At 40.2% G+C, this 17,899-nt stretch overlaps 1 protein-coding gene across 2 annotated transcripts in view; it reads right to left on the bottom strand.

Moving 5' to 3' along the window:
- Nucleotides 1-1,624: 1,624 nt before the first annotated feature.
- Nucleotides 1,625-17,899, bottom strand: part of evi5l (ecotropic viral integration site 5 like) — a 44,882-nt gene continuing 28,607 nt past the window's right edge. For both annotated transcript variants that reach the window (XM_039796121.1, XM_039796116.1), the window contains 7 exons: nucleotides 16,600-16,716; nucleotides 15,627-15,767; nucleotides 15,339-15,515; nucleotides 14,433-14,579; nucleotides 13,933-14,028; nucleotides 13,083-13,178; nucleotides 1,625-6,919 (listed from right to left, as the gene is read on the bottom strand). In XM_039796121.1, coding sequence (XP_039652055.1) covers nucleotides 6,602-6,919; nucleotides 13,083-13,178; nucleotides 13,933-14,028; nucleotides 14,433-14,579; nucleotides 15,339-15,515; nucleotides 15,627-15,767; nucleotides 16,600-16,716 — 1,092 coding nt within the window. In that variant the 3' untranslated portion in view covers nucleotides 1,625-6,601. The remainder of the gene's footprint in view (nucleotides 6,920-13,082; nucleotides 13,179-13,932; nucleotides 14,029-14,432; nucleotides 14,580-15,338; nucleotides 15,516-15,626; nucleotides 15,768-16,599; nucleotides 16,717-17,899) is intronic.

A 17,899-nucleotide genomic window follows, 5' to 3' on the forward strand; every position in this document is an offset into this window, starting at 1 on the left:
CGGGGGGAGAGCGCTCTGCCTTTTTAGTACTACGAGTTTACAGACACGTCTCTGCTGATTGAGTATCACCTGTGACCTGAGCCAATAAACTAGAGACACACCCAACAAACGAGAGAAAACATATCTCAAACATAGACTTAATACTTAGTCTATGATCTCAAAGCAGTTGCACACAGTTTCACAACGGTGCACACCATTCTGAGATTGAACGTGCCCCCGCTCTCTCTCTCTCTCTCTCTCTCTGAAAATCAAGCTGTTCAACTCTGGGGGTAAGCGAGCATCCGGAAAGCATACCTCCTATGGGGAGATTCTGAGGCAAACAAGCCATCACCTTCCATTGACTGCCATTCATTTTGGCGTCACTTTGACAGCGAATAACTTTACATCTGAAGCGTTTAAAGACTATTTGTCCATTGTGTCTATGGTTCCACTTAGCACTCCCCCCTAGAGCCTGGAGAACTTCTGTTGTGTAATCTGGATGCAGCGTTTTTTTTCGGGGATTGTGTGCTTTTCTTTTTGCATCGTTTCTGTATTTGCAGCGCATTTGTTATTTGGTTGTGTTGTGTGTATTTGCAGCACGTTTACTAAATGCTGCATGTGTTGTCTAATTAATGAAGATGTTTTCTTAATTTGTATTGTATGTTTGCCCCTGTTGGCCACCGTACTATTGTAAATGTAATTTAACATTTTGACTGAGTCAGATGTGTTGACACTTTTTCAATGTTTATGTTACCTCTTTTACTCTAATTTCTTTACCACTAAATAGAATGGATGGGAGGAATCTGTAAAGTCAGTAGTGTAGGGAGTGGATGATTTAAAATGTGCTGCATTAAGAAATTGTGCTGTAAAAAAAAAAAAAAGGAAAAAAAAGGAAAAGGAACCAGAAGCCACAACACAGAGGTGTGAGGTGAGGAAATCTGCCCGAAGAACAGCTGCTGCTCTGGTTTAAATGCATTGGTCCCATGTCGCTGCGTACCCTCCAACAGGTCTGCAGCCCTGGGCACAGAAAGCAAAGCGCACCAAGCAGGAGGGCCGTCCCACTGTATAAAAACTAGTTTGTGTGGGGCAACCTGTTTTAACCCTCTGAAGACGAAAGACGCACCTGTGCGTCCAAACGATGTTTGAAAAAAACTCCTACTCAAAAAGCAATTTTACAAAATTTCATTTCAGACATTGATATACTATTTTAATTATATATAACCCAAGACTTTGGTAAATTAATTTCAAGCACCGAGACAATTCGTACAACACATCTGAAGTTAAGGTTGGTTTTCAAAAGAGATTTGAGGAATTTCAAAAAGCCAACATTAATGTTTCTTTAGCACCAAATTATCTCTTTACACATTGCTCTTGAAAAAATGTGGCCATCACTATTAGGAAAGCTAAGTTTGTTCTGAACATTTTGATAAGAAACACATGGGGATCAGTTATATGCAAATACCCTAAAAAAGGTAAATTTAAGAAATGCCCCTAGACCTCAGAGGGTTAATGTAGTGATGCATAAATCTCGACTTAGTAGAAGACTTACATTATAACAAAGCTAAATTACACTAAACTACTGTCATAACTAACATTTGCGTAAATATAACCCCCCCAGTAATAAACAACAACAACAACCCAAACAGACCTTTGCAAAGGTGCAATGTCAAAGTTTATTTTGTATCATTCATAGGATACAGAACACTGAAATGTATTTTTTTTCCCCATCATACTGGAATTTATATAATCTGTACTGTCATTTAATATATTTGATAACAACATCAGTTGAATTGCAAGACAGAAAGAGAGAGGGTGGGCAAGGTTCCTGGGTATGATGCTGTGGATATCCAACAGCCGTCACATACAGTACATACATCTGAGAAATCCTACACTAGACTAACCCGGATGAACACCGTCTGTGAGGAAAAACCCATCTGTGACACACTGTTTTGCACTGCATTGTCCAATTCCCCACTTTAAATCAGGGAAAAGGTGTGTGGATGTTCCAGTTTCAAGATGATAAAGCTGGAGCAACACAGTGTGATCGTATTTCAGTCCACACAAAATTCACTTTATATTACATGGCTGTTTAATGAAGGGCTGTACTGACTGACTTGTTGGATCAAACCACCATTGAACATACATAAAACGGTTTAGCATAGTGTGTAAATCTACCTACCATTATGGCACATTATGTTTAATCATTATCGTATGATGTAATGCTGTTAGCATGAGAAACCAAAGTACTTATGGTAATTATAAAAATAATATTAAGGATGAGAGCTAGTACCATATTCAAAAGTAATTTACAAACATATCAAAATGTTTCGTCACAGTAGATAGAGTTGTATTTAGACGGTGGTGAGAACAGAGCACCATCACTGAACAGCAGTGTACGGGTGTGTTATAATGTGTTGAAGGACACTGAGCACTGATCTGAGTCCAGATTAGGGTTCATTTTGGATGAAAGCTTCCCACAATTAGTTTATGCATTTAGATTTTTTGACTAAAATCTAAAATGAAATATTAAAGTTATAGTCCTTAAGATTTCAGCTGTGGTGGGCAACACCCTTTGTTAGCAGTAGGAATGGCAAATGCATTTTAATAATACGGCTCCCCGAGATCAGTTTGAAACATGCTTTGACTGGTTACTCTGTCAGAAATGCAACAGAAGAACTTCTCCATATGTTCACAGTGCAGCCATCCAAATTATGGGCTGAGAGGATTTACCGCTTGACAACGTTTTGATAATGAAGACTAAGGGTCAAGTTATGCTTGAAAAGAAGTAGTAAAATGGGTTGTCTGATCACATCGGAAGGCAAGTGTTTATAGCTGCTTCGAATAGCAACCCTTGAAAATCCTGCCGTCATAAAGATGGGGAGACGCAATATTTAATGTGTGTACAAATCAAAACAAAAGTAACTGAAATAGTTGTCAAGAATTAATTTCAAACCCAGCTTACTTTTCTCACCACTGCACAGCTGGCCAATCCCAGCATGAAGTGGATGTGAATGTTGGGCTCGTCAGTTTTGGACAGTTACAGAAATTGTCGGACACCCCTGGTCCGACCGTGGGGCGCTGCGGTGGGAAGGGGTTTCCAAATCTATTCGACCATTCTTTAAGCAATTTTGACAGAGTATACTGGCACCTTATAGAAGACAGTAAACAATGTTTTTTGACTCATGATCCAATGTTGCCTTTTGCATTACTGTACATGAAAAGCACACACGCACCAGTTTATGTCTTCTGCATCATGTCCAGTACATAAATCTATCTTTTCCTGTAAATCCTTTGAATCCCACAAGGGAAAGACGGGCACCACCAGTAACAATGAAAACTACTATATGGGAAGGCAATTACAGAATGTAAATGCCTTGAATAGATACATATGATAAAAAAAGAATGAGGTTTGATAGACCGATCTTAAGGATTATAGCTTCAAGTGAAAAATTCTGCCAGTTATGATCCAAAGTAAAAAGGCCCTAAATTTCATGCTCAACAGAGCCGATGCCAGTCTGTACATACTAAGAACTAGAAGAAACTCAACACCATTTCTACAATGCTCATTTGGTCTGATGACATCCAAACACTGATTTCAGTGTAGAGATTTCAGTTGCTACACCCAGCAATGACCACTAAAAGGCTGTTATTTGCAACAGTATGGTGGGCAAACCAACATCCTCTTTAGCTTTTCAATGGTGATTACGGGAAGATCCAATTTCCTTATTTCTTAGAAGACAACAATGATTCTCTCGTTTACCAGTCCTTCATTTGTATTGCACGTAAAAGGGGCCTTTAGAGAAAATCCATCAACATCAGTCCGAAGAACCATGGAGCACAATACAAAGTCAGGATGGATAATCTTGGAGCAAAGTACTTAGATAACGTCAGGGCCCCTCTGAAGATGTGAATAAAATAATAAATGATCCTACCATGAATCCATTCGCCCCAACCATCTCTCACTGCTTAATGACATGAGCAGAGACTTCCTCTTTCCCTGTAGTGCAAAAAGCAGATCACTGCTTTACATATGGCACCCTGTTTGATAAAACTATACACACTCACCATCTTCAGTAAGACACTTGACTGATAGTGATACAGCTTTAAATCCTATCCATATACTTTTGTTCCTGTTACACTGTATATTTCATATCTCTCCATTAATTTTACACCCTTTTTTCTACACAGAATATATTAATGTTTGATATGTAAAATATTTCCCACCCACACACTCTCTGTTGGCATCCTTATGCTGTGAACTACTAGCTCCACTTTCATTGGCCCACATGCTGCTGTTTTAGCTGTCAAAAAGTGATATATGCACATGACCTGGTGATTCCAGATCAGCACAGTTACCTGGATTTCTTTTGACTTGTATGGGACACTGATAATTAAAGGAACTGTTTGATGTTTGGGAGAGGACTGACACCACTCTCATGTCTGTCGGAATATGAAGCTACAGCCAGGAGATGGTTATCTTAGCTTAACATAAAGACAGGAAACAGCTAGCCTTGCTCTGTCCAAAAGTTAAACCTCTAACTAATAACATGTATGTTGTTTGTTTAAAGCGACAAAAAAATGTCACTTTTGAAAGGGGAAATAACACATTAGGGCTAACTTTTGCTCAATTCAATACTCACAGGGTTTTTTATTTGTTGCTACAGACTCACTTGCTCCAGTATGACTAGTTGCTTATAATGCTAAGCTAACACTAGCAAAACGTAGGTAGATATTATTGCATTATATTTGTAACTGGCATTACTGAGTCAGTGACTGACTTTATGAACCTCTTGTACTTGTGCTAATATTCCTTTAGCGTTTATAATGATACATGTACCGCCCGTGGCCACAATTCAGTTACTTAGTCCCGTCCAAAAACTGTTAAAACAAGTTTACTTGCTGGACTTTTTCTTGACTGTGCACAGGAAGTCACTATGCCCAGCTAAGCTAACTATCTCCTCCTGTCTGTGGATCCTATTTGACAGATAGGAGATCAGTGTCAATCTTTGGTTACACTTGAAGTTTACTACATAATAGTGACATGACACGGTCAATAACGTTTCATAAAACATTATAAACAAGTCATAAACGCTTTTTTAGTAAGGGTCATTTGGTTTTGTCATGACAAGTTATGGTTAGGGTTCATGTGTCATGACAGTGTCATGTCACTCTTATGTAGAAAACTTCAAGTAAAGTGTTACCCAATCTTCTCATCCAACTCTAAGCATGAAAGCAAATAAGTGTCCTAAAACATCAAACTATTCCTTTAACTCACACAAAAACAATGATCATGCTTGGTTTTAAAAGAAAGCCAACTTGTTCCCATCACTGCTAAATGTAAAATGAAGCTCCAGGGAGGAATCAAGTTAAACAGTTTTCAGATTTGATCAGTCTGCACAGTAGTTGTCATCCTAATCTATGGCAGTAAACAGGAGGTTGCATGTCAACCTCACAAAGATAACAAAAAAAATTACAACGGAAAGAACAAAATGGAAGAAGTAAATCCAAAATCATAGCAGCACATTTTCCGTCTCTGAAACACTCGGTGTCACAGTAAACCTGTAACAGACGACTAGTTGGCACAAAGGACGGTGTAGAAGGCTTGGCCTCTGTCGGTATCTCTACACTCCTATAGTTTCATATAGATATATAAAAAATAAAACAAATATCAAAATAAATTATAACATATAAATAATTAAAAAACAAACAAAAGATTTGGCAACGTTGAGTTTCTTCCTTCCTTGTCCTGTGGGTTATGGTGAATGTGTTTTGACATGAGCTGTTGTATTAACTCGCTTGGCTTCTCGCCATCTACAAGCCACAGACAACACACATATTTACTGTAGTATGTTAAAGTGTTAATGATTCATTAATGAATGCCAGCTTGCGATATCCCTACAGTTTGACGGGTACATATTCCTACACTGCACCTCTCCTTCTCGGACTCACTCATTTTCTTTTTAACACTGAGAGGTAAATGGATGGCTGTTTTTTTGTGCGTGTCTTTCTATTGAGAGCATAAAAAGGGAAAAGAGAGGATAAAGATGTATTTAACGCTGAACCAATCATGAAGGAGAGTCATATAAGGGTAGACAGAGCATACAGTGGGTCAAGTGTCTATCACTCAGTTTATAGGGAGAGGGAAGAGTTATTTTCTGTCTACCCATGTTTCACTCCTCGTCAGTCACAGGCTCAGGCCCAGTGGGTCGATCTCGAGCAGCGAGAGGCAACACTAGTCTTGCTTGTCCAGTTTCAGTCCATTTTGTTTGTGTGTGTGTCATATGTTTGTGTTCAGATGGTTTCTGGCGCGGTTACACGTGGGAACAAGGAGAGAGGCTTTACATTACCTCTTTGACAGGGAACACAGGATCGGACAGTGTGGGGAACAAGGTGATGGAGACACTAACGGGAGCGGAGAGACAACGGGAAGTGATGATCACAAGAGGTCCAATCAATGCCACTATGTCTGCATCAAGTTAAAGGTAAACACTGGAAAAGCCGAGGTGGCGCACTGGATTGGATAATACAGCTCCAGTTTACAGTAGCAGTCCCGTCCTGTAGAGCTCTAGCGTCTCTTTAGCTCAAAGAAATCCAATGCAACCTTCACACCCCCCTCCAGGTCTCAGTTATCCAGCGCCTCGGCGCACACCATGCTGCCATACAGCTGCTGTGGGTCCGGATGTGTCAGAACCCGCTCCTCTGCCTCGCTGTCCGTGCTGCCCTCGCTGTCGAGGCGGGCAGATGGGTGACATGGGCCGGACAGGCTGGGGTAAAGGGCGTTGGGAGGCAGCGGGCTGGGGAGAAGGTCCTCGTCTGAACTCAGATAGTCCCCCTCGGCGGAGGCGGGGCTGGCCAGACACAGATCCTGGTAGTTGGTACATCCGCCTCCACTGCTGACCCTGGAGCTGGGGGCCGCCTTCTGCCCTCGCAACTGCCTGATCTGAATACAGAGGAGGTTTTACTTTAGTTGGCCCTACAGTTTTGTCTATACATCAGAGATCCCGAGAAAAGACCAACAATGTGTTAGTTACCCTGTCTGTGGTACTTAAGCCATTCATTCCTACTGAAGATGTAAATGTTTCAAAATTAAAAAGGTGTGCCTTTTTCCTTTAACAGCTGGGCACTGTAGTTTTTAGCAAATGTTACTTAAACATGAACATGCCATCAGGTGCAAACAGTGTGGCTCATTGATGTGTTTTTAATAGCCTTTGGACAACAATGGAGCTCTATGGCAGAGGGGAATAACAGCCTTTTTATTATCAACATATAAATACATAGTAAACTTGCACTCACAATCAAGAGTGTAAACCAATTTGATATCAATGAGGGAGAAAATGTGAAGGCATGTTAAAAATATATTTATGGATTAATCTGATGTTTTTATATCATTTTTGTTTACTTCAGATTGTCAATCATTAAGTTAACAAGAATTTGTTGAGGAGGGAAAACCTACAAAGTGATAAACTTTAAGTGAAGTAGCATTCATATTTCCAGCAAAACATCTGCCCCATCTGTAAGGATGACGATGCTATACAGTACAGTATATGTACAGTATTAGCTGAAGTGTTTGTAATCTTAAATGTACACCCCTTCTCCAAGATCCGTGTTAATGTTTTGAAAGTCAACAAAAGTTCTCAGCTGAGTTTATAAAAATCATAAGTGAAATTTAAGAATTTTATATATAATAGTATATACTTACATAATAATAGACTAAGGTTTAATAAGTCTATAAATTGTGTTTAACTTGTTAGGTGAGCCTCTGCAAAAGCATGAAATGGTGCTGGGAATTTTTTTTTAACAGGTTGTTGGGTGTGAGAAAAAAAAAAAAAGCCCACTGATCTGAATCTTGCTTACCATTTGAGGTTGTGCAAATAGAGCAGGTGGGTCTTTACAGCTAAATCTAAGCACAAGAGGTATCTCACCTGTCTCGCCTGTCATGTGGTGAGAACTAGATTTTAAAATTGTACAAATGAAAAAGTAAAAAAAAAAAAAAAGATGCATTTGCATCTTTTCACTCCATCGCTGCCAGCCATCTTTCAGATTACAGTGGTTGTTCTGTCTGACAGAAGAGCTACCCCTACAGTTTATCTACACATGCATGCTTTTTCCGTGTTAACCTTGCATGTGCCACAGTGACTCATGACAAATCTCAGAGGTTTTTGTTTCCCCTATCATACACTCAGGCTAGCTGTAGGGCAAGGGAGGGGAGGGAGGGGGGACCAGTGGTTAACCAATGGAAATGTTTTGACTATGTCTGATTGCTCTTCAAGCTACAGCTAAATGAAGAGCATAAGTCATTTTCTATCAGTTTGCTTCTGCAATACAAATAGGTTAAATAATATCAAAATGTGCTGCCTTTGCAAAACTGCTAAATTCATGTCAAGCTGAATCATCCTGAATAACATGTATAAATGTGTGTAAAACCATCTGCATTATGTAGAACCCGTCATCATGTATCATCACTGTTAATATGACTCAATCATAAGATGATCGCTTTGAGGACTACACTGAGATTTTTCTAAATGGTTCACTGCTTCCACATCTATAGTCACGCAAGTTTCGGTGTCATTTATAAAACCACTGCTTTGATAAAAAAAGGTGGGGGGAGTAGAAAAAAAGAGAGGAGCAGTAAAGGGCAGGGCAGTCTCATCACACCCCCTCATTTCAAAGTTTAAATACTTCCCTCCTAGTCACGCACTGAGACTCTCTGAATGAACAAACCCACGAGTGAGTGTCTGGTGAAAACTTTGAGTCTCCACAACCGGGTGGGAAAGGCATTCATAAACCCGAGAGGTCACTGAAATTTAACAATCCACAAGTCGCCTCCGAAAGGAAAATAAAAAGTTACAATAGATGTTTTAACCCGACAGTGACAGAGTGAATGAACAACTGTGTACAAAAAGTTGCACAGCTGTGAAAAAAAAAGAATCTACTTTCTGAATATCACACACTTATTCTTTTGAAACCGATTCATCTTTAGGAATTAACGTTCACGGTGAACCCAATGATGAGAATACAGTTGATGGGGAAAGAGCAGTGGTCTCCTTTTACGAGTAAAACATTAACACAACTGAGTGAGTGTATGTGGGTGGAAGTGGCGTCTGTTGTGAGGCATGTATTACAAGATTTGTCTGTGTAGGTTTGCAAGGCTGCAGGGTATCTATGTGTATACACGCACTGTGTGTGTCTTATATCTGCACGCCACTGTGAAGCAGAAGTCACCAGTCAACAAAATCATATAGTGAACATTATTATTAACTATGCGTTAGTTAGCTGTATTACTGTAACCCTAAAAAAAAAAAAAAAAAAAAATCATAGGAACATAGATTATGAAAGATCAATAACTGCTCTAAGCAAACAAGAAACATTATAACTACATTTTAAAGATTTCACAAGAATCTGCTAATGCTTTGTTGCACAAACACCTGGTTCCAGACGTTTGAATCTCTGCAAGCTGGAACATAGAAGATAGGATTATACAGGTCTGGTGTTGTGCCTTTTAACGGCTGTTTCCGCTGGTTGGAAAAACAGTCGACCAATCAGAGGTAGGTGGGATTTAGAATGGGGATGTCATATTCCTACATAGCTAGCTAGCTACCTAGCCACAGTGACAGATTGTAGAAGTTGTCTTTCGATTTACGGAAATATCATCCCTAACAATGACATCTTTCTTAGATCAATGTGCTGCCACAGCTTCCATGTTGACTGAATAGAAGGCAAAACAAAACAACCACCCTTCCCAACAAGAAAACAGCTGGCTGCAATGAAGGATTCATTATTTTCTTGATTAATCATTTGGCCTAAAACATATCAGAAAATTGTGAAAAATTGCCATCCCTGTTTCCCAGAGCCCAATGTGATGTCTTCAAATTGCTTGTTTTGTGTTCCATTTTATATTTACTAAGATACAAAACAAAGTTAAGCAGCAAATACTCACATTTGAGGAGCTGGGATTGGGGAATATAGAATTGTTTTTAAAGACATTGTTTAGGGCTTTTTCCTTTATTTAGAACAACTGAAGAGAGACAGGAAATGAGAGAGAGAGAGAGAGAGAGAGAGAGAGAGAGAGAGAGAGAGAGAGAGAGAGAGAGAGAGAGAGAGAGAGAGAGAGAGAGAGAGAGAGAGAGAGAGAGAGAGAGAGAGAGAGAGGCCTGCTCCTGACCAGGCTAATTATTTAATCCTGGAGCCTTTTCTGATCACCCAGCAGTGGTTTTACCCTATTACCGTATTATCAGCCTGGATTAAAATACAACAGGTGCATATTGCTGTTTATTTAAGTACTGTTATTATTTAAAGTTGTGACCATTATTTTTTTATTTAGAATTATTCATGTGACATTCATTGTTACTGTTATATTGCTGTATGAAGACTGCTGTTCATATTGTTGTTAGAAGTTTGATGAATATATTATGGCAGTTGTTGAGATAATTAGAAAAGGCTGATATCAAATGTGTTTTAAATGAAGTCTGTTACTAAGGGCAATACATACAATGCTGTACATTTCTATAGTTGACCAATGCACCTTTAATTATTTTAGTTGATTAATTTTTTTTAAATTCTTTAACAATAAGGATCATGTTTGTTCCACTTCCATGTGCATTGTATTTGGCATTCTTAGCACACAATTTATGTTGTCCAGTAAACTGGGAATATAATTTGGGAGGATTGTACAATTTAAGAACATATCCTAATTGTACAATCCTCCCAAATTATAGTCTTAGTTCACTGGACCAGTAACTATCTAGTGATGTAGGCTACTGTACATTCATGTAACAACAGGGAGAGGACCCCTCAATTGTTTTTGACCTTATATTTGGGGGGAAATAACTGATGAATATCACTCTGTTCCATTCATGTTTACAGTGTGCATGGAATTTATCACTTAATTATCTTCATAGATTCTAGATTTTAGAGTCCAATTTCTTCAGTGTCTTTATTTTCTATGTCCATATATACAGGGAGCAAGGCATATAATATGTAGAGAAGGAAACTCGGCCTCTATAAAAAATAAAAAAATTAAACGCGAGAAAAAGCGTGGCAGATAATAGCGGACCGACTGAATGATAGTCTAAAAATATACATTTATGAAATACTGCTCTTAACTGAAACCATTCAATGAGTAACTGTCATTTGCAAAACGAACAGTTGTACACTTTACATTAAAGCGAAAAGCGTGGAAGTTAATATGACTTAGGAAACTTATATTTTAGCCCATGAGAGAGAGGGAGGAACAGAGTGAAAGAGATATTTACGCATCATATTCTAGCATTGTAGAAAATTGATCTTCATTGTAAATTTCCTGAGTAACATTATCTTCTGCTTACTTTTAAGGCAAATAGTACAACTGTTAATTTGTGAAAATGATTAGTAGCAGGCCAGCTGACAGTCTTGCCTGGGCCCGGGACAAGATCTTAGATGGGCCCCCCCCTTCCCCCTCGCGGCCAGATCTCTCCTTTTCCCTTGCTCTTCCTCTCCTCTCTCACTGAAATTAAGTGTGTAATCAGTCTCTGATCCATCCTGCTCAGACTCTCCGACAGGGCAGCGAGCCCCCCGCCATCTCTCTCTCTCTCTTCTCTCCCCGGTACCCTGACTCTGTCCCTCCGTTGCGAGGCGCGGGCCCCCTCCCGCATCACTCTCTCTGTCACCTGACTGCAGCTGGATCTCTCTCTGTCTCATCCTTACTGATGGAGCTACCAAACTCAACTGTTTCTGTCAAAGTTAACGTGTTGTGTCAGGCTTTTATACAAGCTAATGGACGTTAACATTAGAGCTGGCCTGTTACGTTACAAGCGCTCGTAAACGTTGGCTGCGCTGTTTCTTACCTTGCTCTCTCGACGACAGTTCCAGCTTCACCGTCACCACCTTTTTTAAATATTTGTTTAGAAAATCCCTACCGGCCTCTATTTTCTTCTCCTTTCTTTCCTTTTCCGAGCTCCGGACTTGTGCTGACCGGACATTTTGAGCGTACTGAACTTCAAATCAAGTGACAATATAAAATTTTGATCAGTGGCCAAACCATTTTTATGTTGGGGGTGGGGTTGTTGACCACCATTTCCAGGACAATTAGGAAGAAAACAAATAAAAAGCTTTTATGTAATTCAAATATTATGCTACATATTTTTTTTCCACAAATAGGCCTATTTAAAAAAAGATTTTTAATTATTCCATAATTTAATGAGGGCCCAGTTCTGGGCCCCCCCCCTACTGTGGGCCCGGGACAACAGACCCGTTTGTCCCCCCCTATCGGCGGGCGTGATTAGTAGCCTAATCCTTGACTGGAATGATTATGACGGTTTTCAATTCAGAGCAGTGGTCAGTTATTATATATATTTAGGCTACAATTACGCATTCAGTCGGTCCGTGATCGTCTGCCTCGCTTTCTCTCGCTGTTTCATTACAGCAGCTGTGTTTCTTTTCTTTTTATACAAATAATGTGTTTCACGTCATCATACTTCCACAAGAAGCTGTTGCTCACTCTGTATAAAGTATGTACAATGCGTATTCTCCATTTTGGCATCAGTAAATCTGTGATCGACCTTGCGTTCTTTTGAGGAAAGCCGTGGACACGCATTTATCTGAATTACTTCAGCCTGGCTCAACCTAGTCGCTCCTCCTCAGCCTGGCTTGGCCTTCGTGAAACGCACCAAGCCAGGATGCACAGATTAGACTAGGTCAAGCCTCGCTTTATCAGTTATCCTGGATTTATATATTCTGCTTTTGTGAAACAGGCCCCTGGTGAGCTAGAAGGCACCCCGGAATATAGCATTTTTGAATTAAACCGTCAATCGATTATAAAAATTGTTGCTGCAACTCAATATTATTTCAACTTATTATTTCAGCTCTAGCTGGAACAGTGAGAGGCTGATGGAAAACACACTGCTGATGTTCATTTTTGTCTGCAGTGAAGAAAACAAAAGTGAACAATAATATCAGAAAGGGACACTGCAAGTGTCATAACCGCTTCCTGTGTTGCAGCAGTAAAGAGGACGCTACAAAGTGCCGTTACCATGGTATCATTTGTTTTTAATACGAGTATCAGAGTTTGTGTGTTTGTGTGTTTGTGTGTGTGTGTGTGTGTGTGTGTGTGTGTGTGTGTGTCCAACCTCGTTCTTGAGCTCAGTGATTTGATCCCGGAGCTCGTTAATGTACTGTCTGGAGTCTGAGTGATTCAACTGGCCCTGGATCAGACCTTCCTCCTTCTGAAAAACACATTTTACACACTGAAGGTTAAATTCACAGCTTCTTAACGGTTACAATATTGTTGAATCAATCACTAGGAATGCACCGAATCCAGATTTTTGGGGATCGGCCGAATACCGAATCCACTGGTAAAGATTCTGCGGAATCCTACTCCGATCCTCAGTCCATTAACACAGTAAACACATTAATGAAGTAAACAACGTCCACAGCCGCTAAAATGGCCATCGCCAGATGAGGCAAATTTTCGCTAACCAGTGTATGATGAAGGTGTTGTGAAATGTTTCTTTAAAGCACTTAAACAAGAAATTCATACGGTTTAGTTTAAAACAGTCTAAAGGAAATGTTCAATTATAGTGCGATTAAAACTCACTATTTACATTATTTACAGTACTTGATTTACAGCTGATATGTGAAAAGGTACACAACCTTATTTGTTTAACAGTAATTTAGTTTTACTGCGAACCGTGACAGGAAGTGCTTTTATTTTGAAGTAGCCTACACGGAAGTTGTCTGTTGTGTACTCTTGCTAGCTTACTGAGTTGAACGTGAGACGCTAGATGCAACACACACACACGTTATGTGCTGTATTTATAGAAAGCAGCACAGATGACATCTGTAATCACACACACACACACACACACACACACACACACACACACACACACACACACACACACACACACACACACACACACACACACACACACACACACACACACACACACACACACACACACACACACACACACACACCTGTATCTCGAGATCAGCGATCTTCTGCCTGAGTTCAGCCATGGCAGCCATGCTGTCTGCTTCCCTCAGTCTCACCGCCATCACCTCCTCTTTACTCTACATGTATGAGGGGAGAGAGAAAATGTCTTGCTTAAGCTTAGCTTAACTGGATGGGGATAACAACGATATACTGGATTTCAGTGATGGATATTGACGATGCATCATGAACTGTCTCACTCCCTCCATCTACGTCCTGCTCTGTCCTCCACCTGAGACTAACTTCTCATTCATCTTTCTGGAAACATTTTCTATTTCTGTTCTACAAAATCTATTTGGTCCTCACTTTTTATTTCCCTTCTCAATTGTTTCCTGCCTCTTAATATGCTTTTCATCTCCGTTTTGTGTTCATTCCTTGTTTTTTTCCGCCATCCAGTTATTAGCGTCTCATTACTGTATGTAAATATCTTTTATGTTTCATTAAGCTGGACCAGGAAAATGTTACTCTCCACATCAATCCAGACCTTGCAGTCGGACTCGGCCTGCTTCCTTTTCATCTCGTTGAGCTGGGCCTGGAGAGCTTTGTTCTGATTAGCCAGCATCTGGAGCCGGTCCTGCAGGGCGGAGCGTTCCTGGTCGTTGCGACCAATCAGCTTGCTGTGGATCTGGTTCTAGAGTGAAGGAGGTCAAATGGGAGAGGGTGAGGAGAGCTCTAAGAAATTATTATTTTCATCATTGTTGGTTTTGTTCCCGATTAGTCAATTGAATCATTTAGTCTGTGAAATGTAAGAAAAACGTAAAAACAATGCCCTGTAAAGTATTCAATTTACAGTGATACAGTAAAGCTGGAACCAGCAAATGCTGTTAAAAGACTTACAATCAACTTGATATCAAACTTTGTGTTTATTACTTTCATGATTTTATCATCACTGTTCCTATAAAATTCTTGAAACAACAGGGTTTATATATGCAGGTATAACAGGTGCACAGTTAGACTCGGGAACCTTACCATTAGCCTGTGAGAGCGGTAGGTTTAATGCCTATGTTTATTAATGACTTTGTTTATTATGTGAGCCAGTTGTCCTGTTTATTAGGACATAAGGGATGTACTTTTTACTAAAATTACCTCCATTTATGATGATTTTTACTGGCTGGTTGATTATGATAAAATCTGAGTTGTGCTTCAAGAAAGGAACCTTTTTGTAGCAGATTTTATTTGCCAAGCTTTGGAGAGAAGACAGAACACTTTTTTTTTAGGAACAAGCTGTAAAATAACATAATTCTGTGGAATGTAACTGCAACTGAAATTTTGGAGTCTTAGAAACTCATGAGGGTTGGGCACTTTGTGTGCATGACACGGAAATGTAGAAGAAATCATCAATCATATACCCTATCTATGACTGACTGACTGTGTGGACAGTACGCCTCACCTGGCTCTCCAGCTGCAGGGCTTTGAGTTTGACCTCTCGGAGCTCAGCCTGAGCCTGGGCCTCCCTCAGTCTGACCGTCATCAGTTTGTCCTGCAGCTCGTTCATGGCGTTCTTCTTCGGGGACTCTTTCCAGTGGCCGCCCCCACCACCTGTGCTGCTGCCACGGGACATATGATGCTGCAGAAACACAGAGTAGCCTAGGTGTGACTGCCCTGCCACTGCACAGACAGGGCACATGAACACACACAAGTAGTTTATAGTGAAACAGCAGCAGTTTGTGTGAGTTACCTGCCAGCGCTGGTTGAGCTCAGTGACGGTGTCCTGCATCTCTCTGAATGAGCGCAGCGTCTCCAGCTCCCTCAGCTTCATCTGCTTCACCTCCTCCTGCAGAGCTGCCATGTTGTTCTCGTCAGGCAGGCAAGTGCTTCTCTGGATAATAAACATGCACATTTTACAGTTTAAAAAAGACTAAATAACTAGTCTACAGCCATGCTAACGGCGCTGTGGGGCTGACTTAGGCACAACGACGCTAAACGATAACTGATGTTAAGCAGGTATAATACTTGCCAAAAAGTATACAGCTGAGGCTGATGGGATTGGCATTTACAGGTATTTGGTCATAAACAAAATTAAACATTTTAACTGGTGATGTCAAGGATGAAATGTTAAGGGGTCAACAAAGTTATCACAATTCATCCTGAGGGGGACATCAATGTCTTGAACAAATTTCATGGCAATCCATCCAATAGTCGTCGAGACATTTCACTCAAAAACTACAAATGTCAACTGGTTGATGGCACTAGATGTGAATCACCAAAGTCAGTAGGCTTCACTCTCTGGGAACAGTTAATGTCTGAATACACATTAGTTGTTGAGAATTTTCAGTTTGCGCCACAGCGGTGTACCGACCAACTGACAGACAGACATTGACATACATAGAGCCGCTGGTTTGAAACAGGAAAATTGTAAAAGCAAACACTGCCACAGGCATATTTGCTTTTTCTAGCTTTCATTCTTATGTTAGAGTAAAATCATCATCAAGAGGAAGCGGTGTTGTGTCTTAACACCTTATGAAGTAAAACCGAAAGCTCAAAATGTCAAATAGGCCATGGCTTTGTTTGGAATAACTTTAACACTTTAACAGCTTAGTTCACATTGAGACAATCTTTAACACATGCACAGCTGCCCACGCCTGCTGTCCCTGCTCATCTTTCACACCCAGTTCTCTCTCACACAGTAAAGTGTGGGTCTGTTAGCTCACCTTCTCCAGGTCCAGGACCTTGTCTTGCATTTCTTTCAGCGCTCCCAGCAGTTCGGCCTCGCGCAGCCTCGACTCCTCTAGCTGGGTCTGCAGATTGCTCACAAACTGCTCTGTGTACTGAAAAAAACATCCCTGGCATTACACAGGAATATCGTATAACAGGGCAATGTGGGTTGATGCCAACTTTGATCATTTGTTAATCAGCTGTCTTGAGACTGTGTTGCTATACATATTGCTATACATATATTTACTCATTACTGGGAATATTAGTTGAACGGAGGAGTTGACTAACCTTGTTTGGGCCTCATACTAAATTGAAATCCTTCAACAGTTTTTGTGTTATTGTCATATTGCAGATGATGGAGTAAGTCATGACTAGGAGTTTAGCTTTTTACCACAGTGTGTCAAAGGATGTGAATTATACCACAAGCTGCTGCTATATTGCTTTCTGTTTCTTTTGACTTTTCCGCTGATATATCTTATAACAGTAAATGGAGTATTCACACACTGTCATGCACTCCTGAATCCTTGCATGCCCTTGGCTGCAGCCACAAAAGCAAACAAGAGTTATTGCGTTATTCGTCATTTCAGTGACAAACAAATCAACAGCGTCAATAATGACTTGCCACTTTAACCCCTGATTGGGATCATCTGCAGCTTGTCTGCATGCGGATACTAAATAGAAAATGTTCAAAATGTTTTAAACAATGTCAACTGTTTTATTTTGGTTCTGTAACAGGTGTTCCCAGTACTTGATAAATGTCTGTATTGTAACCAAATTTCAAAATAGCTGATCAACAAAATGAAGTTGGTATTAAGCAGCACCTCTGCCCCACTGACTCAGAGTGATGTCAGAAAAGAAAGCTACTGTACATTTTCAAGTCACCACATCAAAGTGAAACTACAAATGTAGGGGTGTAATAGCAGCAGAAAAACAGAGAGGGCTGAGTGGAAAAATATTTCCGTATGAGGCAAATTACAAAAGCTTGAAATTGGGCGAGTACATAGCGTGCGTAAAAGAGTCTCGATTTGTCATTTTGTGCCTTTCAGTGTTGGTTATCAAAGAGGACTATGAGTATCTGGAGGTGTGTGAACTCTCGTGGGTGATGGGTGCCGGCAATCTGAGCTGGAATAAATCACCCGTCATAGTGACATCATTTTAGACTGCTCAAGATCCCATGTTTAAAAACCTAAATAATAAATCAGTGACTTGTAAAGTAAGATTTGCTTGATTCATGTTTTGCTTGCTCCTCCTTCTGTGTGAATGTGTGTATGATTTAAAAGTACGAATTATTATTTT

The sequence above is a fragment of the Perca fluviatilis genome, chromosome 1 (assembly GCF_010015445.1).
Source record: "Perca fluviatilis chromosome 1, GENO_Pfluv_1.0, whole genome shotgun sequence".
NCBI classification, from domain to species: Eukaryota; Metazoa; Chordata; class Actinopteri; order Perciformes; family Percidae; genus Perca; species Perca fluviatilis.